Source organism: Xiphophorus couchianus, chromosome 3, assembly GCF_001444195.1.
Source record: "Xiphophorus couchianus chromosome 3, X_couchianus-1.0, whole genome shotgun sequence".
NCBI classification, from domain to species: Eukaryota; Metazoa; Chordata; class Actinopteri; order Cyprinodontiformes; family Poeciliidae; genus Xiphophorus; species Xiphophorus couchianus.
The window spans coordinates 829,121-855,844 of NC_040230.1; the positions used below are offsets into that span (position 1 = coordinate 829,121).

General features: G+C 47.8%; 2 protein-coding genes across 3 annotated transcripts; one reads left to right on the forward strand and one right to left on the reverse strand.

Moving 5' to 3' along the window:
• The first annotated feature begins 1,041 nt into the window (after positions 1-1,041).
• tg (thyroglobulin) lies at positions 1,042-23,884 on the forward strand. 2 transcript variants are annotated; one of them, XM_028007898.1, is made up of 49 exons: positions 1,042-2,303; positions 2,917-3,025; positions 3,802-3,899; positions 4,363-4,515; positions 4,583-4,739; positions 5,360-5,466; positions 5,752-5,895; positions 6,067-6,252; positions 6,335-6,819; positions 8,094-8,475; positions 8,576-8,614; positions 8,734-8,967; positions 9,251-9,355; positions 9,967-10,041; positions 10,123-10,226; positions 11,177-11,288; positions 11,423-11,584; positions 11,677-11,868; positions 12,122-12,249; positions 12,341-12,488; positions 13,015-13,173; positions 13,250-13,393; positions 13,509-13,673; positions 13,740-13,844; positions 13,965-14,068; positions 14,141-14,246; positions 15,090-15,278; positions 15,349-15,519; positions 15,596-15,682; positions 15,752-15,817; positions 15,891-16,028; positions 16,661-16,837; positions 16,905-17,019; positions 17,833-17,912; positions 18,795-18,932; positions 19,018-19,083; positions 19,968-20,102; positions 20,177-20,359; positions 20,428-20,632; positions 20,720-20,807; positions 20,905-21,061; positions 21,188-21,372; positions 21,839-22,012; positions 22,086-22,220; positions 22,292-22,479; positions 23,021-23,125; positions 23,215-23,355; positions 23,427-23,605; positions 23,681-23,884. In XM_028007898.1, the coding sequence occupies exons 1-49, from the start codon at positions 2,234-2,236 to the stop codon at positions 23,770-23,772; spliced, it is 7,167 nt and encodes a 2,388-aa protein (XP_027863699.1). In that variant the 5' UTR covers positions 1,042-2,233; the 3' UTR covers positions 23,773-23,884. The 2 variants fall into 2 exon arrangements, with proteins under 2 accessions (XP_027863699.1, XP_027863707.1); XM_028007906.1 differs by having other exon boundaries at positions 23,427-23,596.
• Positions 23,885-25,066: 1,182 nt separating this feature from the next.
• Positions 25,067-26,349, reverse strand: LOC114138735 (hemicentin-2-like). The gene is made up of 3 exons (XM_028008131.1): positions 26,314-26,349; positions 25,587-25,961; positions 25,067-25,514 (listed from the first exon to the last, which is right to left on the reverse strand). Exons 1-3 carry the CDS (start codon positions 26,327-26,329, stop codon positions 25,231-25,233), a joined length of 675 nt encoding a protein of 224 aa, XP_027863932.1. The 5' UTR covers positions 26,330-26,349; the 3' UTR covers positions 25,067-25,230.
• Between the last annotated feature and the right edge of the window lie 375 nt (positions 26,350-26,724).

Below are 26,724 nucleotides of genomic sequence, written 5' to 3' on the forward strand. Positions count from 1 at the left end.
AATTGCTGTAATTTAGCTAAATAAGTAGAATATTGTGTAATTCAGGCGTCTCAAACTCCAGTCCTCCAGTCACAGTCCTGCAGGTTTTAGATGAGCCACAGGTACAAAACACTGGAATGAAACGGCTTTATCACCTCCTCCTGGTGTGGATCGGTTCTCCAGAACCTTGATGACCTAATTATTCTGTTCAGGTGGTTCAGCAGAGGCTCATCTAAACGTTTCAGGACTGCGGGCCTCCAGGACTGGAGTTTGACCCCCTGCACTAGACTGTTAGCCAGTAGCTACAGTCAATCTGCCCCCTGGTGGACAAAAAAGTAGTTTTTATAATCATCTCAGATTAGATTAGATTAATTAAACGTGTTATTAGACTGAACAATATTTCTACCCTGTAGGAAACATTTATTTATTCTGCTCTTTCCTCAGGCATCATTACTGAACACGCCACATTTACTAGATGTTTTTAATTGGCAGTCTAGCAAAAAACCTTTTATCTTTATTTTTTGTTATTCTGTTTAAATTATACTCTGACTACACAGAATTGTATTTTTAGTGGCCCTAATCCTCTTCCGTACGTAACATCTGTCGGTGCTACGGTAGGAAAATCAGACGAGAAGCAGTTTCAGTTCCAGTGTGGACAGAATGGGCTTCAGTCCAGTTCAGTTTTATTTAATGAAGGACGTTAAATGATGCTACATGTGGGGAAATCAGAAACTGTTGTTTTGTGCAGAGGTTTTCTAACCTCAGTACAAAATTAATTTCTTGGTTGTAGCTTTATTTAAAGACGATAATATCAAAAGTTAAAAATTCCTGTCGTATACACAGAATTTCTGCGACTATAAACAAGAAAAACATAAAAAGCTAATTCTCAGGCGTGCCATGGTGGCGTAGCGGTTAGCGCGACCCGTATTTGGAGGCCTTCAGTCCTCGACGCGGCCGTTGCGGGTTCGACTCCTGGACCCGACGACATTTGCCGCATGTCTTCCCTGTTTCCTGTCAGTCTGCTGTCATTTAAGGGGCACTAGAGCCACAAAAGACCCTGGAGGGGTAAAAAAAAAAAAGCTAATTCTCCATAACATTGTAGTTCAGTATAAATCAGTTGTTTTTGTTTTAGCCAATCTGCGAATCGAAAACTCTAAGCTCAGTTTTGTTTTCCTGCAGGTGGGGTCTCTGTGTGCAGGTGAGGTTTTCTGGTTCCGGTCGGAGCTGGGGAACCGGACGGGCTCAGGGCAGCGTGGGGAATCTGGCTCGCTAGAGAACCGGCTCTTTGGGCTCCGATCACTAAAAAGAGTCGGATCTTCAGATGTTGTTTGTCCTTAATTTATTATCCAACAGAAAAATGTTGCAAAATGAATGAGAGCTCAAAGTCGGAAACGACTATTCAGCAGCTCTTCTTCTGTCAGTTTAAAGTGAAATGTACATTTTGAGTTTTAAAATACCGTATGAGTTTGTTATTGGCTTTATAGATTTACCTGCAGAAAATTGATGGAGCTTTTAATTCAGAAATCTTCCCATTTGGTCTGAAACTTGTGTTAAAAACGTATGGGGCCCAACCTTTGGGCCCCATAAGGTGCATTTATTCCTCACATCGTAGAAATGGACCTTAGTTAGAAAAGTCAAATGGCTGAAAGTCAAACACGCTGCAGCGTTTGAGGCCTGCTGCTTCTACGGGATGCCTGAAAAGTCGAGATGTAAAAAAAATCCAATCTCCTTTAACTTTCCCAGTTTCTGTGTCTGAGTTGTGAACTTTGAACTGCAGCTGCTTCTGATGCAACAGTTTAGTATTTTATAGTTAATTATGTTTATTTAATGACTGAAAGTTATGAGGACTTCAGATCTCTGCAGTAATGAATCTGGTTTGAAATGTGTTTCTGATCTTGAGCAGCTGAATAAATGACTGATCCTGTTTTCCAGCAGTTTCTGCACGTTGTTTTTCTTTCTCCGTCTCTTCCAGGTCGTGACGCTGGATCTCCGTAAACCTGCTGACTCAGACTCTTGATCCGCCTGTGAACCTGAACTCTAGGAGCTCCAGAGAGGCTTTCATCCAATCAGAGCGCTGCTCAGCCTGTCACCCCGCCCCCTCAGCCGTGGTCAAGGAGCTGCGGCTCCACCTGAGCGGCCAGGTGAGGAGGAGGAAGAGGAGGAGGAGGAGGGATGAAGATGTCCCGTTGGCTCGGTGACTCAGCAGGTGTTCGGGTTTATAAGCAGCAGATCTGCGGTGAAGCACACAGAGACGATGGCCGGGCTGCTCTGCACGGTGTGGATCCTGCTCTGTGGCGCCGCCCTGCTGGACGGGAGGGCTTCAGGTGAGCACACCCGTCTGTCTGGTTCTGGTTCATCAGGTTGGTTTGTTCGCAAAGAAAGAAACCAGTTGAATGATCGTGTTTAAATTACAGTTTTTTAATCTATAAAAATGAGTTGAATTTCCATCATATTTATGTTTTTTATCTGATCAGCAGCAACATATTTATCCTCTCTCCAGTTTTCACCCAAACATCCCTGATTTCAGAGAGAAACCGGCTTCTTCAGCTTCTGATTGGCTGGAATATTGACGGTCATTGTATGGAGCTACATCAGAGCCTTAAAGTTTGTTCAAAACAACAAGAAAAAGAAACTGAAAAAATAAAACAGTGAACCTGAAAAGTAGTTTTGAACATTTTTTCAGTTTAACATCCTTTTTTCCACTTTCAAATCTTTATTTTCGTTTAAAAATATATATTTCAGTTTCACATCTTTTTTGTTTCAGTTTTATTTTTTTTTCCTTTTGACCAAACTTTATGGCCCTAATTTAGCTCCGTACCAGTGAGCTTGCTCAGCGCAAAACTGTGTTTTCAGCCGCAGGTTCTGGTTTATCTACTCGGGTTCAGTCATGATCAGTAAGTTGAGTGGATCCAGCATGTCGGTGCTTTTCGCTGTCAGAGTACCAGCTGGAGTCGGAGGCGCTGAGCAGATGTGAGATACTGCGGAGCGTTGCCGTGGGAACCAAACAGGAAGAGGTTCCTCACTGTTTGGAGGACGGCAGCTTCAGGTATCTGCAGCGCAACATCTTCATCTCTTCCCGCTTCTCTGGGTGAAATACATGAGATGACATTTTAAAAAATTGTTTAAAGTTAACAGCTTTAATTTTCACCCATATTTCCACCATAAACTCACAAACTCACTGTGAGTTTGTCATTCATTTATAAATGTCACCGAATTTTAAATCAATTATTAAAATTGAGTTAGCAAGCTAAATACGTAGCTTCGAGCTAAATGTTTAGCTTGTACATTCAAAAGTTAGCTTGCTGACAAAATAGCATAAAGTTAAAATTTTCACTTTCAAACTAAATATTTAGTTGTTAGCTCCATATTTTTGTGTTGAACTAAATATTTACCTCTTAGCTAGACATTTAGCTTGCTAACTCAATATTTAGCTCTAGCCTAAATGTTTAGCTATCAAGTTAAATATTACATTTCTGCACTCAACATTTAGCTTGGTCGTTAATGTTTAATCAGGTAAAGATTTAGTTTGCTAACTTCATATTTACATATTCAGCATATTTCAAGCTAAAAAGCAAAATATTTAGCTAGAAACTGTCACGTCCATAAATTAAATAACATGGAGAAAATTAGACTGAAAATGATCCTTTTTTTCTCTTATTCAGGCTAAATGACCCAAATTATTGCTGGTAATTTTACAGGCGTCACCAAGCAGAACTTCTGCATATTTAAAAAACAGATTTGAGTTTTTATTCTGCTCCGATGTTTAATAACTTTCATCCAGTTTCTGTTTGGTTTTAACGGTGTGAGGTTTCCTCCCTCCAGGTCCGTGCAGTGCGGTGGGCGGAGTCAGGAGTGCTGGTGTGTTGACTCTGAAGGTCAGGAGGTCACCGGGACTCGAACCAACAACTCCATTCCTCACTGTGAGTAAAAACCCACAAAATGACAATTATAATGTTTCTTGTTGCATTTTGATTCACTTCAGGAAACTCAAAGTCTTAGTTCAAGAGGCAGAATGAATCTGAGCTTTGGTTGAAATGTTTTAACATAAAAGTCCAGATGAAATGAAACATGGACTCAACAGCTGATCGAAGCCTTTAAAAGGTTAAAGTCTGATGTTTAAGGTATTAAAGGTTGCGGGTTCGATCCCGGACAGGCCCCCAAATATCACGTCAAAACAACAATAATCCAGAAACAAAACAACTGGCTTCAGTTTTGTGAATTTCATAAAAAACATCCTAAGATTGAGCTGGTTTGGTTTTGTTACTATGGCAACAGGAAAGGAGCTAAACCTGAGGTAGCGCTGCTCCGTCTGATCTGATGACGCGACGCTTAGCTCTTTAGTTTGTCTTTCTGGAGGAAGATTCTGAAGCTGTCCGGTTCCAGGTCCGACCCCCTGCCAGCTGCAGTCGCTGCTGCGGTGCGCCCCCTCTGGTCTGTTTGAGCCGGTGCAGTGCGACTCCAGGGGGCGCTGTTGGTGCGTGGACCAGGACGGCATGGAGCTGTACGGCACCAGACAGGCCGGCAGGCCGCGCCGCTGTGCGTATCCGCAACAGAACCCTTCATCCTGCTGCGGCCCTGACTCACTGCAACCTTTGACCTTTAGGTCCCAGCAGCTGCGAGGTGAGGTCCAGGCGACTGCTTCACTCCTCGGCCTCCTCGCCGCCTCAGTGCGCCGCAGACGGCAGCTTCCTGCCCGTTCAGTGTAAATTCATCAACACGACCGACAGAACGGAGCTGGACCTGCTGCTGGCCTTCAGCAGGTAACGGCTCACCTGGACGTCCTCACCTGTCCTCCCTGTCCTCACCTGGTTACTACCCAACCCTGCCTGTCTGTCCTCACCCAGAGTTTGTAGTAACTAGTTACATTTACCAGAGTAACTTTTTTGAAAAATGTACTTTTATGATTATTTTTGCTACGCTGTACTTTTTACTTTTACTTGAGTAAAATTTCTGTATTTTTTTCCCCTGAATGAAAAACAATCAGAAAATCCACCAGACTCAGATTCACACCTGCAGTTTGTGTTCAAGTTTTTTACTGGAAACATTTCATTTTGCCTGATTTTGTTATTTTTCGTTACTTTTATGAGTTATTGTCATTTTCACCTTTTAGAAACATAACTTTCCACTTAACTTTGTATTTTGGTTCATCTGATGATCTATTTTAAATATTAAATGGTAACTGATAATTGGATCAGTAACTCGGTACTCAGTCGACTTTTTACCAAATACTTTGTTACTCTTGAGTAATTTCTGGGACGGATACTTTTTCCTTTTACTGAGTGAAAGCCTGTTGCTGCTTAGAGTAGTTCTGGGTTACCTGCCTACCTGTCCGTCCTCACCTGAGTGTCTGCAGAGTTCAATCTTCTGCTTTTTGCTCCAGCTCTCCAGAAGCGTTCGACACCTTCAGGAATTTCAGGAAGTTTTTCCCGCTCGTCTCCTCGTACTGCTTCTGCTCAGACGGCCGCGGCAGGGAGCTGCAGGGGACAGGTGAGCCGACTCGGGTTCTGGTTCTGGACCCAGGTTCAACCATTTAGCTCCTTCCATTTTCAATATTTGGTTATCAAGCTAAGTATTGAGCTGGAGGCTCAGTATTTGCTCTGGACAGTGACGCTGTTTCTCCAGGAGTTTCTGTTCGTCTGAGCGGGTCTGTGGGGCCCAGATGGGCGGAACCTGGACCCGGTTGGATGTTCCAGCAGGACGTCTGTGGCTCCATGTCGACCAGATAGGAAAAGTTTAGAGGACGTAACGATGCAGGTGTGACTTCCTGTCCAGGTGTGGAGCTGCTCATGTCTGAGGTGTACGACTCGGCGTTCTCCGGTTCCCGCTCGGCTCGCTCCTTCGCTCAGACCAACATCTACAGAGTCCTGCAGAGGAGGATGCTGGGAGTTCGTCTCGCCCTCACCGGACACTTCAGATGTAAACAGACTTAAAAATATCCACATGAACTTTGTGCTGGAATTAACTTTTTATTAGAACTGGTCTGAACCAGTGTGAACCAGTTTGAACTGGTTTTGAACCAGTTTTTACTTGTCAGAACTGGTTCTGACCCAGTTCCAGCAGGTCTCAGATCTGTCCTGCCCCCACCAGGTCCGACTCCCTGTGAGGAGGAGCGCCGGGCGGCCCTGGACTCGTCCAGCGTCTTCGTCCCGTCCTGTGAAGCTGGCGGCCGGTTCAGCCCGAAGCAGTGCCAGCAGGGGGCGCTGTGCTGGTGCGTGGACCCCACAGGGAGGCAGCTTACTGGGCCGCGGCGGCCCGGAGACGGCCTGGTCTGTGGTGAGGATGAGCCGCGTCGGTTTGGTCGGCTGCTGCTCTCGGTCCAAACGGAGAACTGATTCTCCTCTAACTCCGCCTCCAGGTTCTGGTCCAGCCGACTGCCCCGCCCGGCGCCGTCTGGCTCTGTCCCGGCTGTTCTCGGGTCCGGTCCGCCCCCCTCGGGCGTCCTCTGGTTCAGCAGTTTCCTGTGTGTCCCTCCTGCGTCCTCTCAGAGTTCTGGGGTATTCGGACCCGACCTCCTTCCTGGCCCGGCTGGTCGAAGTTCTGCAGGGTCTCTTCCCCTCGGTGGGCGGAGCTCTGGAGGCGCTGACCCGCTCCCCGGCCAGGCGCCTCCAGGAGAACCTGTTTGGAGGGAAGTTCCTGCAGAACGCGGCGGCCTTTAACTACACCGGGGTCCTGGGACCTCGAGGAGCCGTGGGTTTGGACCAGCTGTCCGCTCAGAGCCTGCAGGAGAACCGGGACCTGGTCCGGTCCGTGAGCCGGGCCCTGGAAGATCCCGCCTTCCTGTCCGTTCTGAGGCAAACACTGATGGGTCTCAGTGGCGCCCCCTCTGGGTCCCTGCAGCAGGTCTGACATCAGAACCTGTTAAAACCCAAACAAGCCGCTAAACACCAACATTTAACAAAAAGAGTTCTGACCGCAATGAGTCCAATACATCAGCTCTGACCCAAAGCGTGCTGATCACTGGTTGCCATGGCGATTCCCCCTTTCGGTACAGTACATCATATAGAACGGGTCAGACCCTTTTGGGTTTGTGAGAGAGGAAATACTATTTGTTGATTTTGCGAGAGGATTGTTGGCGCCTCTCTGGGTCAAACGGACCCGACTCCCAACCTTCCCTTTAATGCGAAGCACAAAGTTGGACCAAATAGGACTTGGGAAGGGAAGCTGTTTGGACAGATAAGAACAATTTGTGATGATTTGGTTTATTCAGCAATTCTGAAGTGGAGCAGATGTTGAGGTCAAGAGGTCCAGATTATTTTCTAGGGAGTCCAACACTCAGTCCAGTGGCGGCCAGGATCCGTAAATCCAGGGCAGTTTTGCTATTGGTCGAAACTTTCCCACTCACATCGGTACAGATGAGATTGTATAAAAAAGGTGATGTTAAGAATATGGCAGATTTTTGGTTTTTGTACTGATGAAGCTGTAAGATGAATCCGTGGAAGAATGTAAGAAATCTTTGTGGCCAGCAGCAAGAATCACGTCTCTGTTCGTTATTTCTTTATATTTATCTATATATTTAAGAGTTTAGCCACCTTTCAATTCTCCAACAGGTTCATACATCTGCTAATCCGCTGCTAGCAGAGCTAACTTTCAGCTGAGCGCTTTTGCTAACTTTGAAAATGTTTAGCGCTCTTAGCTTTCCCTAAATTAAAATGTAAGCATAAATTTTAGCATCTTTGTTGAAGTTTTAAAGTTATCGGCTGTTGAGAGTTTTTCAAGTAGTGAGACGTTTATTTTGATGCTCTTGTTTTGAAGAGTTTAATCAGTAGTTCCGCTTCCTTTCCTCTCTCATGTTGTGTTATCTGCATATAGTGGATATCAATGTAGTTTAAGCTAGCGATTTAGCATTAGCTTCAGCTAATTACCAGGCTGCTGTAGCTCTTTAGCTTTTTAGCTCTTTAGCGTTAGTGAAACTGTTCTGATTAGCGCCGTAGTGTTAGGCACAGCTAATACATCAGCTCTGACCCAAAGCGTGTTGATCACTGGTTGCCATGGCGATTCCCTCCTTTCCTCAACAGTAGACGCCAGGCAGTGTGATTTGTTGGGCAGTTGGGTCAGAACCTTAAACTCGGGTTCCACTGAGCAGACTTCAGGAGTAACTAACCGTCCCGTTTCAGGTTCTGGATGAAGTTCTGAGGTCCTGCTCTGAGGAAGAGGACGACTCCTCGTCCCTCTTCGTCCCCCGCTGCTTGCCCAGCGGAGGCTACCAGCCGGTCCAGTGTCGGGATGCAGAGTGCTGGTGCGTCGACCCGCAGGGTCAGGAGGCGCCGGGGTCCCGGACCGCAGGCCGGCCGGCGCACTGCCCGACCAGCTGCGAGACGGCGAGAGCCACGGCCATGAAGGTGAAATCCAACATGGCCGCCGGAGCCGAGATCCACATTCCGGCGTGTTCAGAGGACGGAGACTTCCTGCCGCTTCAGTGCATCGGAGATCGCTGCTTCTGCGTGGACGGCGAGGGGAGGAAGATGGCTGCGGGGCCAACAGGGGGCGCTGTCACATGTCAGACCTGTTTATTTACCATGAAGGAACAGTAACTTTCATTCATTCATTCATTTCTTCTTCAGTGAATCAGTGAAGATGAACGAATCTGTTGTTTCAGGTCCAGAGAATAAAACGCTGGAGCTTCAGTCGTCTGCAGGTGAGAGCAGAGACTTTTAACCTGGAAATACCTCACTTCCTGTCTGAACACACCTCACTTCCTGTAGATTCTGCTCCATCAGAATGTAGGTGACCTCTCCTTCACCTTTGACCTTCCAGGTCGCTGCTCCAAGGCTCTCGCTGAGGTCACAGCGTTCAGACAGGAAGTGGACAGCCTCGTCTTCCTCTCTAACTCCACCCACTTCCCTGTGGGATACGGCTTTCTATTGGCCGAAGGTCTGAGTCTGAGCCAATCAGAGGAGGAGCTGCGGCTCAGCCAATCAGAGGAGCTGAAGGTGTCGGAGAGGTTTCTGAGTCGCTCCAGATCTGCGCTGCGATTGGCTGCTTCCTCCAGTGAGTCTCGGAGAAAATTCAACCTGAAATATCAGATTAAACTGCAGAAAGTTTGAGATCCTTTGGAGAAACAGTTTGGAGAAATATTTTATGGTTTTATTCAGTTTGTCAACAAAAACAACAAGACAAAGAAAAGAATAGTTCCATAGTTTATAGGAAAAAACCCTAAATAAAGGATAAAATAAAAACTGAAGGAATAACTTTATCACTACCACAACAAACACACATCGGAAGTGAATATGAATTAGTGACATCACTGATGACATCATCGGCTCTTCCTCAGCTCTTCTGATGCTGCTTCCTCCTCATCGTCGCTCCTACCAGCTCTTCACTCCACAGTGTGACGCCGCCGGAAACTGGAGGCTCACGCAGTGTTACCACAGCACAGGTCACACACACACCCAGAGGTCACACACACACACACCCAGAGGTCACACACACACACCCAGAGGTCACACACACACACACCCAGAGGTCACACACACACACCCAGAGGTCACACACACACACCAGGTCACACACACACACCCAGAGGTCACACACACACACACACACCCAGAGGTCACACACACACACACCCAGAGGTCACACACACACACACCCAGAGGTCACACACACACCCAGAGGTCACACACACACACCCAGAGGTCACACACACACACCCAGAGGTCACACACACACACACACACCCAGAGGTCACACACACACACACCCAGAGGTCACACACACACACACACACACCCAGAGGTCACACACACACACCCAGAGGTCACACACACACACACACACACACCCAGAGGTCACACACACACACACACACACCCAGAGGTCACACACACACACACACACACACACACCCAGAGGTCACACACACACACACACCCAGAGGTCACACACACACACACACACCCAGAGGTCACACACACCCAGAGGTCAGACCTGGGAATCAGAGTCGTTAACGTCGGTGTATGTTTGTGTGTGACCTGTGTGTGTGTTCAGGTCAGTGCTGGTGTGTGGATGAAGAAGGAGAGTTCATCCCCGGGTCTCTGAGCCGCTCGCTCCGTCTGCCGCGCTGTAAGAAGGTTTTCACACCCGGAAGTGGATTGGTTCATCTTCCTGTCGGTTCTTCCTGATTAAAACTTTTTCCTGCTGAAGGTCGGAGTCGCTGCCAGAGAGCGGAGGCTCACTCTCTGCTCTCTGATTGGATGAAAGCCTCTGACATCACCACCGCCTCGCCTTACCACCCACAGTGTGAGCAGGTAACACACACACACCCACCCCCACACACACACATACACACACACACACACACACAGAGCTCACTGTGGGTCAGCGTTGGCCAAACTGTGGTCCAGGGGCCATTTGCAGTCCTCAAGATGATTTTGTGGCTTTCAAATAAATTTCTTCCAATATTAGAGTTTCCAAAGAAAACACTTCAAAAATTAAAATGTGAAAAAATAAATGCATTTCAAATATTAAGCTCTGTAAAATCAAAAGATGTTTTGAGTGAGTTACAATGTGTTTAGCCTACATTCATACATTTCTATTATTGCTTTTACATTTTACTGTATCGATTTATTTTTTCAATTTTTCTTCACATTTTCTATTTTCAAATACAATTCAAAGACTTTATTTCATTTTTTCAAATGTGATTTTTAAAAATGTTTTTTCAAACGATTGTTTTTATATTCTTTTCAAATAATTTTATTTTACATTTTACTATTTCTTATTATTTTTTACATTTTATTTTTTCAAAAACAAAACATTTATATGTTGTTTGACTATTTTTTCACATTTTACTAGTTCCAATTATTTTGTTACATTTTACTTAATTTTTAAAAATCATAACCAAGTTTTCCAAATTGGTTCTTTTCTATTTGCTCTGACTTCCTCTGAAAGGAGCTAAGACACATTTTTCTTTGTCTGTATGAACATCAGCAGTGGAAGCATCTTGACAATATTTTGAAGAACAAATGATTGATTAAATAAAGACAATTTGGGATTTACAAAAATCCAGAAAATCATAGCGCAGAAACAAAATCTGTGACCTGAAGATGAACCGCTGTCAGATCTCTGGAATCAAAAGTTAAACTGTATTTTGATTTTTCTCCAAACTGTATTATAACCTGCATTTCTGTATTTGCTGCCATGCGTTGTTTTGTTCTTCTCTCCTGTTTTAATAAAGGTTGAATTGTTTTCCTGTTTTCAGGATGGCCGTTTCTCTGTGCTGCAGACAGGGGGCGCCGCAGGCTGGTGTGTGAACCCGCTGACAGGAGAGACGCTCCAGTCGGCGTCCAGGAGCGCCGCTGGAGAGCTGACCTGTAAACACACACACACACACACACACACACACGCACACACACACACACACCTACACACACACACACACACACAGGCGCAGTGTGCTGCCTGCGGTGCGTTCAGGGTGGCTCTGTAAACTCGGCGTTGCCTTCAGGTCCCAGCTGGTGCGAGCTGCAGCGGCTCCGCTGTCGCCCCGACGGCTCCTTCGACCCACTGCAGTGTGATGTCACTTCCTGTTGGTGTGTTTCCGAGGACGGACAGGAAGTGGCCGGGACCCGATCGCCACGACAAACGGGACGCACGCCATCATGTGACCGTGAGTCTGAGCCAGGGCCGCCCCCTGCTGGACGAGGGTGGAACTGCAGCTCCGGCTCCTGATTGGTCCAAATGTTTGCTCTTTGTTTGCAGGTCCTCTTTGTCCCGCCCCCAACATTACCCATGGTGCACTGGTGTGCCGTCCAGCAGCTGATGGTCAGCAGAGCTGTGACCTTGTCTGTCACCATGGTTACCAGAACTCACTTCCTGTTAGCAGCTTCCTGTGTGGCGTTGAGAGTCGCCAATGGGAAGAAGAAGACAGACCTTTGAGTGGAGCCTGTCAGAGTGAGTCAGTCAGTCAGTCAGTCAGGTTTTATGTTGTTTTCTTTTTTTGGTAATGTGATATTTACCAATATAAATTTAATCTGGTTTAATTTTAAATGAACTGAATAATTTAGTGTAATTTGGTTTAATCTGAAATCTCTGTGTGTGTGTGTGTGTCTCTGTGTGTGTGTGTCTGTGTGTGTGTGTGTGTGTGTGGGTGTGTGTGTGGGTGTGGGTGCGTGTGTGTGTGTGGGTGTGTGTGTGTGTGTCTCAGTCTCCCAGCCCCTCCAGTCTTTCTCTTCCTCTCAGATCTGGTCTCTCTCCGTCTCTTGCTCTCGGATCAGCAGTTTGTCGTCTCTGCTGTTCAGCCTCCTGGCCAGCAGGGGGCTCTGCTCCGCTCAGGTGAGCTGGAGGGTTAGGGGTTGGAACTGGTGCAGTTGGGTGGCCCGGTTGGTTCTGACCCGGTTCTGACCCGGCTCGTTTCCTGTCTCAGCTCCCGTCGGGCCGGTCCGTGGCGCTGTGCGGCGACTCGGCGGTGGGTCTGCGGTGCGACGCCGGCGACTCGGTGAGGCTCACGCTGCGCTGGACCGCCGACCTCTCTGACCTCACGACCTCTGACCTCCCTCACCTCCATCACATGGGCGAGTATTCCCTAAACAGAGACTCAAATTTCAGCTTCTCTGTCACTAAGCAGATATCAGTGGAAACTTCCTAGATTTTTAAATAAAACTTCAAATTGACAGATTTCTGATGAGCAACAAATATCATGTCATAAATTTAAATCCAAACTGAAAGTAGTTATAATAAGTAAAGGTTGCTTTAATTATTATAGAGCAAAACTTCAATATTCTGCTAATGTAGAAAAAACTTCCATTAAATAATAAATTGAATTAAAGTCACATGTGAATCATGTTGTTCACATCGCTCCGTATTTGTTCTCCGTTTTGCTGACTTTGCAGATGCCATGGATTCAAAGTCAAATCTTTTTTCTAGAAATGTTTGTATTTAGCAGATCTATTTTCATAATTCTGGTGTGTTAAATGTTACGGTTTTTAGAAGACAGCTGCATTGGAACATGTGCAATGTGTCTCAGAAAAGCTTCATTTCATGTAAAATGGATTTATTGATTTATTGATTAAATGATCCTGTTTTTATTTTTTCCATCAGCAATATTCCTAAATGAATCCAGACTTCTGGAAGGAGTTCAGGGAATTCTGGGTAATCTCCGCTCCTTGCTGACCTCTGACCCCGAACTGGTTTTGGTGGCGCTGCCAACCTTTGGCTGTTCCCATGGTTACCGGCTGTCCAGCGACGGCGCAGGCTGCGGTGAGTGAGGCGGTTTGTCCCTGCGGGCCTCCGTCTGTCCGGCCGCAGACTCACGGCTCCATTGTTTCGTTTCCAGTCATTTGTCCCGCCGGCAGCTTCCACCAGCAGGGGGCGTGTCTGCTCTGCCCTCAGGGAACCTATCAGGAGCTAGAGGGGCGGGACTTCTGCACCAGGTGTGTCAGAGGCTCCTCCCCTGCAGGTGCTTCAGCAGCCAATCAGTGTGAGTCTCTGAAGGAAAACTTATAAACTCGTTTCCTGTTTTATTGATGCTACGGCGTTATTCACCTGTTCTCAGGTGAGTCAGTAACCTCTTTCCTCACCTGTCTGCCTCTCAGGTGAGACGGACTGCGAGAGGCGGGGCCTGCGCTGCACACAGCGAGGCGACTTCCTGCCGGCTCAGCCCAACTTCCTGTCTGGGGGCTGGAGGTGTGTCAGCAGCGAGGGGGCGGAGCTTGAGTGGACGAGCAGGGAAGAGCGTCTGGCGGATGAGGAGTGCTCAGGTGAGGCGGCCGACAGCCAATCAGAGCGCAGCTCTCCGAGGTTCTGACCTGGTTTCTGTCGTTCAGTACTCAGCCTGTTCCAGGCGGTTCCCGGGTCGGACCTGATGGTCGGGACTGGAGACACGGATGTACTGAGGACCATGACCTCTGACCTCTCTGCATGTCTCCATGGTAACCATATACTTACTTTGCCTCTGAGCTTTTTTCCCCCTGATTTTCAGGCTTGGTTCTGGTTTGGGTCGGGGTTTGGTTTGGTTCTGGTTTGGGTTGTGAAAGTCCTGTTTGTCTCAGCATGTGCAGCGGAGCCGTCCTGCCACCATGTGGCGCTGTTCGACAGGCGGACCCGCTGTGACCTGTACAGCTCTCTGAACGTTGTCTGCAGCGCCTCCCAGCAGGTAAGCAGGCTTCGGGTCAAAGGTCAGCCCATCAGAGCCCAAATGTTGCTCCAGCTGTGTGTGTGTCTGCAGGCCAGGGGGTTTCTGGGTAATCCTCGGGCCGAGCGGTTCCACAAGCTGCGCTGCTCTCTGAGCGTGAGGGGCGGAGCTTCAGATCTGCTCGTCCTCAGGAAGAACGGTGAGCAACTAACAGTTACCATGACAACCAGACCACTAAATATTTAGTTTGGAGGTAAGTACTTAGCTTGCTGTTTATTTACCTCCAACCTAAATATTTAGTTGGTAAACTGAATATTTATGTCTGAGCTAAATAGTTAGCTTGCTATTTAACTATTTAGTTTCTAGCTTTCTCACTAAAAGGTTAGCCTCATGCTAAGTAGTTAGCTTGCTATTTAACTATTTAGTTTCTAGCTTTCTCACTAAAAGGTTAGCCTCATGCTAAGTAGTTAGCTTGCTATTTAACTATTTAGTTTCTAGCTTTCTTGCTAAAAGGTTAGCCTCAGGCTAAGTAGTTAGTTTGCTATTTAACTATTTAGTTTCTAGCTTTCTCGCTAAAAGGTTAGCCTCATGCTAAGTAGTTAGCTTGCTATTTAACTATTTAGTTTCTAACTTTCTCGCTAAAAGGTTAGCCTTAGGCTAAGTAGTTAGCTTGCTATTTAACTATTTAGTTTCTAGCTTTCTTGCTAAAAGGTTAGCCTCAGGCTAAGTAGTTAGCTTGCTATTTAACTATTTAGTTTCTAGCTTTCTCGCTAAAAGGTTAGCCTCATGCTAAGTAGTTAGCTTGCTATTTAACTATTTAGTTTCTAGCTTTCTTGCTAAAAGGTTAGCCTCATGCTAAGTAATTAGCTTGGTAAACATTGATTTTGAAACTATGACATTTATAAATGAATGAATAACACGGTAAAAATATTTTTTGTTTTCAGGCGGATTAATAGAAATGATTAAGTTGTGACTATCTTTCCAAACAGCCTCCATTGGTTCAGCCTGTTGTGAGTTTACCTGGGCGTGTCCTCTGTTCCAGGGGCGGAGCTTCAGCAGCAGAGTTTTGTGAGGATGAGGATGAGGAAGGCGGTCTCAGGTGTGTTCAGGACTCATGTGTTCTCCTCCAGGAACACGTCTCTGTCCGATGTGCGCCGGTTCTGCCAGGACGGCTGCAGCCGCGACGCCTGCTGCCACGGGTTCATCCTCAACCAGAACGTCCTGGATGGAGGTGGGTTGCCGTGGAAACGGAGCCTCACCTGGGCCTTTCTGGATGTTGACCAGCTGTGTGACCCATGAAGGCTCCCTGCTGTGTGGCTGGCTCAGAGCGCCGTCGGTTCTGATGTGTGAGGACGAGGACTGGGACGTGATTGGCCAGGGACCGGCCAATAGGATCTGTGGGGCGGGGCTTAGCTACAGCGAGCAGCAGCGCAGCTTCGAGCTCGACTTTGGCGGAGAAAAGTTCACCATCAGTAAGAAAGCGACGCAGCTCGGTTTGACCGGCCCGGTCCGGTCCAAACCCAGACTGAATGTTCTGGTTCTGTTCAGCTGACGGCGCTCTGCCTGGCGACAGCAGGACCAGGAAGGACTACCAGGCCACCATCATCAGCTTCCAGGCCATCTACCTGAACACAGGTACGCCTCGGTCCTGGACCGACCCGTTTGCTCTGGTTCTGCTCGGCTCACCGGGTTCTGTTGTCTCAGCTGCAGCCGCCGGTGGTTCTGGATCAGCGTCCTGCGGTGCAGCAGAGGTTCCGGCTCCTCTGAACGGTTCGATCCGCTCTGATGATGACAATGGGTTTCCTGATGAATGTTGTGATGAAGACGCTGGTTCTGTCCGCAGCGTCCGTCCAGCTGAGGTTCCAGTCTCTGTCCAGCGCCGATGTCCTGGTGGACCCGCAGAGGAAGCAGCCCGTTCTCTCCTTCTGGCTCAGCAAAAACGACTACAGCTCCCAGAATGCCCTGCTCTGGTGCCTCACACGTATGCAGCTTTCTGTTTTGACAGACGTGTGGTTTCTCTCCTCTGTGGGAACTGATTCCAGCTTTCACTTCGATTGCAGGATGTTTGATTTTAAATCGTAACTAACAGCTGTGTGAAAGCTTAGCCCCGCCCCCAAACAAGGTCAAAGTGGGCGGGGTTAGCGGAGGGTGGGACTGTAGCCAAATTAGCAACTTTTCAGACCCATTAGTGAATTTTCCAAAAGGCAATCAACAGATTTGTAACCCTTTTGTGATATTAGACTTTCAGTGAGCTGGTTTTATCGCTGAATGCCATTACCGTTGTAACCACTAGTAAAATACAACTGCAGTACCGCCGGTCAACTCAAAGAGGGCAGCACTGAGACGGCTTTAGGCTAAATATTGCAGAAGTAAACAAGTTTTCACAAAAAGGTTAACATTTACACAGAGACATAAAGATAGCACCATAAATATAATGGCTTTAGCTACTCTTTAATCACGATGTAGAAAAAGGACAGAGTGAGCCCTCTGGCTGTGTAGATGCTCTGTGAAATGAAACTGGTGAGTCGGAGAGATTTCCTAAAATAATCATCTCCAGCTGCAGAGGTTTGTTTCCTTCGTGTCTGAGCTAGCCGTGATGGTTTTGTGTTTCAGGTTGTGATGAAGAGGAGCGGTGTTCTGTCGCCGACCTCAGAGACGCCGAGTCGGACCGTTTCTTCCGCTGCTCTTTGTATCCGGACACCAGAGTCTGCGGCGGCTACGACCGGCCGATAAAACGCTCCTGTCGCCCCCTGCTGGACAGAGCCACCAACAACACCTACAGCAAGAAGGGTGAGGATGAGGCTCTGGGATCCGAGTCTGAATGAAGGACACAATGACGGTTCTGGTTCTGTTTTAGTGGATCTGAACGGACCGGTCCAGAGTTTTTATGAGCGGGTTCCCTTCCAGAAGATGGTTTCATACTCTGTGAGGAACCGGGCCACGCTGGGACAGAACCAGCTGCTGCCTGACGGGTAAGACCAGAACCAGAACACCAACGGGTCGGGACAGTTTGACCTCAGCACATTCAGGACAACATGGTGGACATGAGGAGACAAGATGAGACAAATTCAGACACAACAAAACACATTCACACAATCTGAGACAAAGTGAGACAGTCGTGGTCCACAAAGACATGATACACAACAACACACAACATAAAATAAAATGTTAGAAAAGATTTGCATACCAATGTTTCCACAGAGCCGACTGGGATCTTAGCGCGCCGACAGAAGGAAGTGAAAACATTACAATAAGACTGGAGCTGAAACGACACATAAACTTGTATATCAAATTTCTCACGAGTGTCTGGAATATTCTGACATGTTACTAAATATCTCACTGCACAGCTGGACCTGCTTTCCTCAGCTTCTGCATGCTAGCTTTTTAAATTTACACACACAGGAGATGTGTAGAGAGACGTACAATAAGCTTTGAACAGATAGTAAGGAATCAGGAAACGGCCCCTGGATCACGAACCCAGAGAAACACATTGCAAGCAGCACAGACACTTTTCACTGGCAGATATCAGATGTTCTGCTGCAATGCTATCAGAACCTGTTACCTTGTTCTCACACGATTACGCTACAGCCTGTTGGACTTCATTAGGGGTTATTATAACCGCATCACTCTTAGCAATGTTTCCCATTCCACAATAAGACACAATGAGGACAAATGAGACCCAGAGACAGACAATGTCAGAACCAGAATGTCTCTGTCAGTTTCAGCATGGTGTCTGCCTCCAAACCTTCAGCCATGTTTTCATCTCGAGCCGTTCGTGTTTCCAGGTTCATGGAGTGCGAGCGCCGCTGCGACGAGGACCCCTGTTGCCGTGGTTTCGGGTTTGTCCGCGAGACCAAATCAAGGGGTAAATCAGTTTAAGGTCGGGGCCGGGCACTGCCATCCTGTTTTACTTTAAACTGACCCAAACTGCACTGAAGGACCAGAGGAGGTTCAGTTTGACCAAACCATGAAACCCAGGTCAAAATTAGGAGAGGAGCAGAATCAGGCCTTCCTCTGATGGTGATGATGATGATGATGGTGATGATAATGATGGTGATGATGATGATAATGATGGTGATGATGATGATGATGATAATGATGGTGATGATGGTGATGATGATGATGGCGATGGTGATGATGATGGTGATGGTGATAATGGTGATGATGATGATGGTGATAATGGTGATGATGATGATGGTGATGATGATGGTGATGATGATGATGATGATGGTGATGATGATGATGGTGATGATGGTGATGATGATGGTGATGATGATGATGATAATGATGATGGTGATGATGAAGGTGAGGATGATGATGGTGATGATAATGATGATGATGATGATGATGATGATGATGATGGTGATGATGATGATGGTGATGATGGTGATGATGATGATGGTGATGATGATGATGGTGATGATGATGGTGATGATGGTGATGATGGTGATAGTGATGATGATGATGATAATGATGATGATGGTGATGATGATGATGGTGCTGCTGGGTGCTCGTCTGCTGCTGCTGCTTCTGCTGCTGCTGCGCTGGTGCTGCTGCTGGTGCTGCTCCTGCTGCTGGTGCTGCTCTGGTGCTGCTGCTGGTGGTGCTCCTGGTGCTGCTGCTGGTGCTGCTGCTGGTGGTGCTCCTGGTGCTGCTGCTGCTGCGGTGCTGCTCTGCTTCCTGGTCTGCTGCTGCTGGTGCTGCTCCTGCATGATGTGTGATGATGCGGTGATGGTGTGTGTTTCAGGCCGGCTCTGTCTGCCTCTGGTCAGTCTGGGCGTTCTGACCTGCAGTGAAGACGACGCCTCCACCTGGACGACTCAGGACTGTTCACCTCCTGAAGCAGAGACGTCCCCGGAGCCGTTCGGCTGGTACCAGAAACCCGGTACCGAACCCGCCACAGACAGACAGGCTAGCTCAGACATGTCCTGCAGGAGGACGAGGTCATGATGGGATGTTTGTGTTTTCAGTCAATCAGTGGACGTCGTCCCCGGCCCTGTGTCCTCCGTTCAGCCTGAGGGACCGCAGGAACAACGGTGAGACTCTACGTCCGGTACCAGGGACCGGTACCAGGGTCCGGTACCACGGTCTGGTACCACACTCCGGTACCAGGGAACAGTACCAGGGTCCGGTACCAGGGACCAGTACCACGGTCTGGTACCACAGTCCGGTACCAGGGAACGGTACCAGAGTCCGGTACCAGGGACCGGTACCAGGGACCGGTACCACGGTCCAGTACCACGGTCTGGTACCAGGGTCTGGTCTGGTACCACAAAAAGATTCTGTGCGATCCAATCCAGCCTCATTTTTTACATTTTGGAGCCAAAAAATCCTTCAGAAATCCAGATCGTCTCAATCACTGATGGGCACCGCTAACTAAAAAGCTAGCTGCGCTGACACTAAAGGGCTAATGAACATTAACTCTACTAATGCTAAAACGCTATACCAGCTAATGCACCAACTTCAACATGGTGGTGTCACCATGATTAAATTTAGCGCCGTAGCGCTAACGCTAGTTTTAAATAACATTTTGGCATAGCACTTCAGTGTTAAGTCATCTTATGTTTCGATTAGCACTTGAGGGTTAGCACAGTTAACTGAAAGGCTAGCTGATCGCTAAAAGCTAAAAAGCTAAACGCTAAAACACGCTGTCAACATGTTATTTGCTAGAAGCCAGTGCTAAGGTGATCAATTCGATCATGTTGACACCCACCATGTCTCAATAACAAAACGTGCTACAACGTAGCGCCTGCCAGAGATTCTGTGAAACAAACATTCTTCTTCTTCTTCTTTAGCGTTTTCTGGCAGTTTACAAACTTTATGTAAGGAACAAACGTTTTGCTGCTGGTTTCAGTTTTATGGTTGTTTTCTTTTGCTAACTCTGACTCTGATTTAGCCTGACAGCCTGAATCTGTTTCAGTCTCCATGGACGACTGGCGGCTCCTCTCAGAGTCTTCGCTCCTGATTGACGCGTCTCTCTCTACGTATGATGTCATCCACGTGAGCCGTGACATCGACACTGACCGGGAAAGGACCAGGGACTGGTGTCTCCATGGTAACAGCAGGCGATATCACCTGTTAGGGTGCAGAGGTCAGAGGTGAAGTTAATAAAAGCGTGTTTCCTGTCAGCCTGCCAGGAGGCGGAGTCTTGTGTTGCCGTGTCGCTCAGGGAGGCGGAGTCAGCGGTCCGCTGCATCCTGTACCCTGACACCACGACCTGCGGGCTAAGCTCCGCCCCAGACTCCATTAGCCCCGCCTCCTCCTGCCGCCTGGTGGTGAAAGAACCCACCCCCCAGGTCTACCTGAGGACAGGTGAGCTGATGAGCCAATCACAGAGCAGAACGGAGCGTGGCGGCTCACTGACCCGAGCGTTTCCTTAGAGCGATCGCCGCAGGCTGCGTCCGTCTCCGTTCCCGGTCATGGCACGCTGCAGGGCGTTGCCATGGAAACTGCGGTCGGCTCAGACAGGAGGACGGTGATCCGGTTCCTTGGAGTCCCGTTCGCCCGTCCACCAATAGGAGCGCTCCGCTTCGAGGCAGCGCAGCCTGCCGATTGGACGGGGACCTGGGACGCCACCAAGCCCAGGTAGCCAATCAGAACCAGGACCTGTCTGGACCATCAGAACCTTCAGATCAGAACCGTCAGTGACCCTCCGGTCCGTTTCGCTCTCAGGCCCAGCTGTGTTCAGCCCGGCGACGATGAGGACTCGGCTTCCAGCGAGGATTGTCTCTACCTGAACATCTTCACGCTCGCCGCCCAGGTGAGTCCTGAACGTCTGACCGGGTCCGACCAGAACCAGGCCACTATAGAGAAACATGGATGAGTTTCCTGGAAATGTTCTTCTTCTACTCCACCAGAGAGGGCGAGTCCCGGTCCTCGTTTACTTCTTCAACCCTCCAGCCAACCAGAACCAGAACCAGAACCTGCTGGACGGCTCCGCCCTCGCTGCTCTGGGGAACGTCGTCGTGGTAACGGCCAGCTACCGTACGGCAGCGCTGGGATTTCTGACTGCAGGTGAACACACACACACACACACACACACACACACACACACACACACACACACACACACACACACCAACATGGGTCTGCAGCCAAACACACACCTGTCTGATCCCACCGTCTCCATGGTGACTACAGGTGGTCTCCATGGTAACTACGGCCTGTCGGACCAGGAGGCGGCGCTGCGCTGGGTCCACGCCCACATCTCCCTGGTGGGCGGAGACAGCGGGAGCGTGACGGTGGGGGCGGAGCGGCGCGGCGCCGACATCAGCAGCCTGACTCTGCTCTCCTCTTCGCCGCCGTTCCACAGGATGATCCTGATGGTGAGTAGCATCACACACACACACACGGTGTGTGTGAATGCAGAGCGACTTCCTCCTGCCGTTCGCACAGCTACTGCCGACAATTACAGCAATAATTTGGGTTATTTAGCCTCCAGGAGGAAAACAATGGGTTCATATTTTCACCTTATTCATTCATTTAGAAAGTTTTAAAACAAATATTCATAGAGGTCAGTATTTTCTCCAAACCAAACATTTAGCTTTCTTTCTAAATATTTAATTAGCAAGCTAAAGCGTTAGCTAAATCATTATTGGTTTGTACCTAAAGCTAAAGATTTATGTCCAAATTAAATGTTTAGTTTGAAACTGACGTTAGTTGAATGAATAACATGGTGAAATATGACTTTGAAAAATGAACCTATTGTTTTCTCAATAATGTTCTGTCTCTTTAATCTGGAGTGAAACCAGACGGCTGCTGAACTTCTGTGATCTGTTCGTTGTCCTGCAGGGAGGTTCTGTTTTCTCTCCATCTTTGGTCCAAACTGCTGCCGCCGGCAGACGTCAAGCAGTGGATTTGGCTCGAGAGCTTGGCTGCATGACCTCTGACTCCTCTGATGACGGCCCTATGGTGGCTTGCCTCAGATCGACTCCGGTTCACAAGCTGAACGTGGCTCAGACAAAGGTCAGAGTTCTGAGATCCGGGCGGTTCCGCCGCTCTGACTCCTCCATGTCTGACCCGTCTGTTTGTGGTGCAGCTGCTGGCGGTCAGCGGTCCGTTCCAGTCCTGGGCTCCGGTCCGCAGGTTCGAGTCCGAGTCCTTCCACAGAGTGGACCTGATGCTGGGCACGTCAGAACACGACGGCCTGATCAGCAGAGCGCGCAGGATAAAGGTCAGAGGTCACTGTTGTTTTTATAGAGATGGTCTCATGACTCAGCGGTGGTCTCATGACTGTGTCCTCAGCACTTCGAGGCTCTGCAGGGTCGAGCCGACGGGAAGACGGCGTTCTACGAGGCTCTGAGTCGTTCTCTGGGCGGAGCCTCGGGAAACGCGCTGCTGAAGGACGCGGCGGCCTGGTTCTACACTCTGGACCACGAACCGTCAGCTGCTGGCTACAACCTGTTCTCCAGAGCGCTCAACAACGCCACCAGGTGACCATCAGGCCAAACAAAATACCAACAACAGGGTTTCACAGTGTCAGGTTAATAAAGGTCAAAGGTCAGTGTTGGGAGCATTCCACTAACGTGCCAATAATTTAGCTAATTCTTAGCTTAGCATTTTGATAATTCTGTGCATGTTTAGCACATTTAATGTTTCTGTTCAGTAAAATTTCAGTTGAATAAAGTTCAACATGTGTCAGGCAGTTAGCTGTTTAGCTTCATGCTCTTATTTTGAAGAGTTTACGCAGCAGTTCTGTTTCCTCTCATTTTGTGTCAGTGACACATCAGCATGGTTTAAATTAGCACGTTAGCATTAGCTTCCTTGGTTAATATGTGCTGTAGCCCGTTAGCATTAGCAGAACTAACGCGGTAGTGCTCCTGGGTTAGCGCAGCTAGCTTTTTAGTTACCGGTTCTGGTGAGAAGAGAGAACTGTTCCTGCAGAGGAAGCAGCTTCAGTCGGGCTGATCCGGGTTCTGGGAGCAGAACCAGCCAGCTGGACTAATAACCGTCAGTCTGTGTGTCTGGCTGCAGAGATCTGTTCATCGTCTGTCCCACGGTGCAGATGGCTCTCCACTGGGCCGCCAGCGGCGCCAACGTCTTCCAGTACCACCAGCCCGCCTCCAGCGCTCAGGACAGGTAGGGAGCAGTGAGGACCGGGTCAGAACATCACAGCTGTTCTGTGTGCGGGTCATGTAACCGGACCTTTTCCTGCTCCTTCTCCACAGAGCCGACGTTTCGGTTCCTCTCGACGTTCAGTTCCTGTTTGGGATTCCCCTCCAGCCAATGAGCTCCCAGCATTTTACCTCGTCTGATCGGCGCCTCTCATTGGCTGTGATGACCTACGCCTCCAACTTCATACGGACCGGGTCAGGACAACTTCTGGATCGGGTCCGCCAGCAGCTCACGGGCTCTCTGACTCTTCCTGGTTCTGTTTCAGGAACCCAAACCCGTCCCGCGTGTGGGCGGAGTCAGTTCTGCCCCGCTGGCAGCCGGTCACCGCTGAGGCCCCGCCCACCTACTTGGAGCTAAGCCCCGCCCTGCAGCATCAGCAGGGCCTGAGGCAGAACGCCTGCTCCTTCTGGAGGGAACTGGGAACCAGACTGACCAGTAAGACGGGTCGGTTCTGCGAGAACGTCTGCAGGGTTCAGATCATTTCTTCTTCTGCTGTTAGCTTTCTGATCCTCTCTCCAGGTGAATTTGGGGCGGAGCCTGTCCAGATCCCAGAGCTCCCATTGGCTGCACCACCCAGCCAGTCACAGACCAACAAGGACGCCTACAACTGATGACATCATCAACATGGAAACCCTCACACCACATTTCCCATAATTCACTTTGATTCATGAGTTTCTGCTGATCATTTTGTTCATAATAATCAATAAAAGCATCTAAAACTGACTGCAGTTCAGTGAGTGATTTGTTTCCATAAACTGTTAAATTAAATCCTGTCCCCTGGTTGGTGTCCAGTCACTGAATATAAATTAAACATTTATTAATATTTTGATAATATGTTGGTTCAGTGTCAACCGACTCTTCCTGATCGGGTCAGGACAACATCAGAACCCGATCACTGGGCAAACAACGACACCAAACCTACAACCTTCTCCCTCCTGTTTTTGGTTCTCACTTATTCAAATTCAAACATTTTGCAGGTTTTTATACTCGGGATGTTTTCCTCTTCAGTCCAGTTGACCTGGTTCTACTGGAACCAGAACTCATCATCTGCTCCACCTCCAGCTGTTGTGGTTCTGAGTCAAACCAACCTGTTCCCCTCCTGGCCTGTGGGGGCGCTGCACCAAGAACCACTGAAGAAAACGACACAAAAACTTCCTGTTTCACCAGATGGTAACAAGATGGAGGCGTCAGATTTTAGAGTTGGAGGATTTCTCTTTAGTCTCTATCTAAAGACCAGGAGCCATTTTTGCTGCTAGCGCTAGGCTAGCACATTAGCTTTGGCTGTATTTACCCAGAATGCTCTGCGTTGTAGTCCACTTCCTGATTTTGGAGCAGTCCCCGCTCCGCTTGGCGTTCACATTCAAACCAAACCAGAGTTCACTTCAAGTGAAACCAGGCGAGGTTTGAAGGACCAGAGGTCAGAGGTCGATTAGCGCTCACACCTCACTAAATGAACCAGACTTTGACTAGGCAAATGGACTGGAATTGCATTGAAGCAACTGGACCCTTACATTTGGGTCTTACCTGCTACTAAAAACCACCAAAGCACTTAAAGAAACACTCAGCCATGTTTTGTTTTAAAACATTAACCATTTAAAAAATTTCCCAATTAATAAGCGCTGCACCGTTACCTAGCAACCACAGCTGAGCTGCAGCACGTTTGGTCAGCTGGTTTCCCAGCTGTACAATGGCTGCTGGAAAAGACAAAAGTTTAGTGGTTGACTAACCATCCGAAAAACACTTTCTGCATTCTTGTTGGTTGTACAGGAGGCTCCTCTTCTGCTTTTCAAACATGTATGGCGTATAATTGTGCTTCTGTTTGCAGCCATTTTCTTAAGTGAGTGTAAACATTGAGTTGGGGGCGTGGCCAGCAGCAGCATATTAGGATTTAAAGTGACAGAGACCCTAAAACAGCTCGTTATGAGAGGAGCTGAAAACAGCAGACTGACATTTCTTCAAATGAAAATGATTCTCTTATGATCACAAGACGCTGCAGGAAGCACAACAAGAGGGAAAACAACACATCACAGTTCATTCAACAGGCTAAACGTCTCATTTGTTTTCAGGAGTTACAGTAAATCCAGTTCATTAACATTTTTCCCTCCCTCTGCTTCTTTAGATTGGGTCTCCATGTTACTCGTCAGAGCACAGCTGTAGTTCCCAGAATCCTTTGCGGTCAGAGGGCCGAGCTGGAGGGCGGAGCCGTTCCCTGGGAGGGCGTGGCCATCTTTCCTCCAGGTGACCTCCAGGTGAGTGAAGGTGCAGGTTGAAGTGATGCACTGCAGGGAGACAGTTTGACCTCTGCTGACCTCTGACTTGTTGCTGGAGCTCTTTATCTCCATTTTGATCAGATCTAAGTGAAACATTCTCATTAGTTTCCATTAATATCTGTGATTATTGTCTGAATGTGACATGTTGATCTTACCAGCCACTGAGATTGTGACTCCAGTCGGGTTTGTAAAATGTCCAGCAGAATTATCTGCTTCCATCCTGAATCTAAAGGTTCCCATGTCCTCCATCTTAATGTCTCTGATCTGCAGAGTGCACTTTGCCTCCATGTTGCCCAGGTAATGAAACCGAGGCTCTCTGGCCGTTGAGTTGCTGTCGTAAACAGACGGAGTCGTTCCCTGACAGATCGGATGATTCTTACACCAGCGAACTCTGACGACCCTCAGAGGAATCTGTCTTCCTTCAGGAGAGAAAGATTTCAGAGGAGTGAAGTAACAGGGCAGGATGACAGTCGATCCTCTCACTGCACAGGTCGATCCAAACTGGTACCGGATGGTTTGGGCCGCGGCTCCTGGAGAAACAGAGAGTTTAAAATGATTATCTTAGTGAAAACTGATGAAACCATCTTGTTTTCTGACGATCCATAAAAAGGAAACAGTTAAACCAGGTCTAAATGAATTTAGATTTTTATCATAAACTGAGAAACAAACATCTAAACTCTTTGTAACTTCTGGTCCAAACAGTTTTGATTTAGTTTTAGTTCATCCTGCATCAGTAAAAACATCATTAGGTCAGAAAATCAACAAGTTGAAATAAAGAGATGAAGGAGAAAAACTGCTGTCAATAAAACTAGAGAAATTAAACAGATTGAATTTCCTGCTTCCAGGTTTTTTTTTCTTCCTGATGAAGATCAAACTTCTCACCTGTCAGCAGGAACATGAAGCTCCAGGAAACCTTTAAAGGAGAAATCCTGAGCTTTTAGACTCTCAATGCTGATCGTTCTGTCAGAAAACTGATCAGTGATGATGTAACTTCCTGTTCACACACTTCCTCCTTTCTTTTAGTTTTCTTGTAGCTTCTCTCTACATCTTGAACTAAACCAGCCTCAGATCAGATCAGATGATCTAAAATCTTAAAAACAAACTAAATGATCTGACCTGTTAACTCCAGCAGAGTCACATTCAAATGTCATCTTGAGGCTTTTTAAAAACCATCGTCTCAGTTTATTCACCTTCCTGTTGATCTGTTATCAAACAAAAGCAATAAGATCAGTTTATTGTTCAAAGTAGATTAAAACCCACAGACACAAGTCCAGAAAACAACCATGATTATTA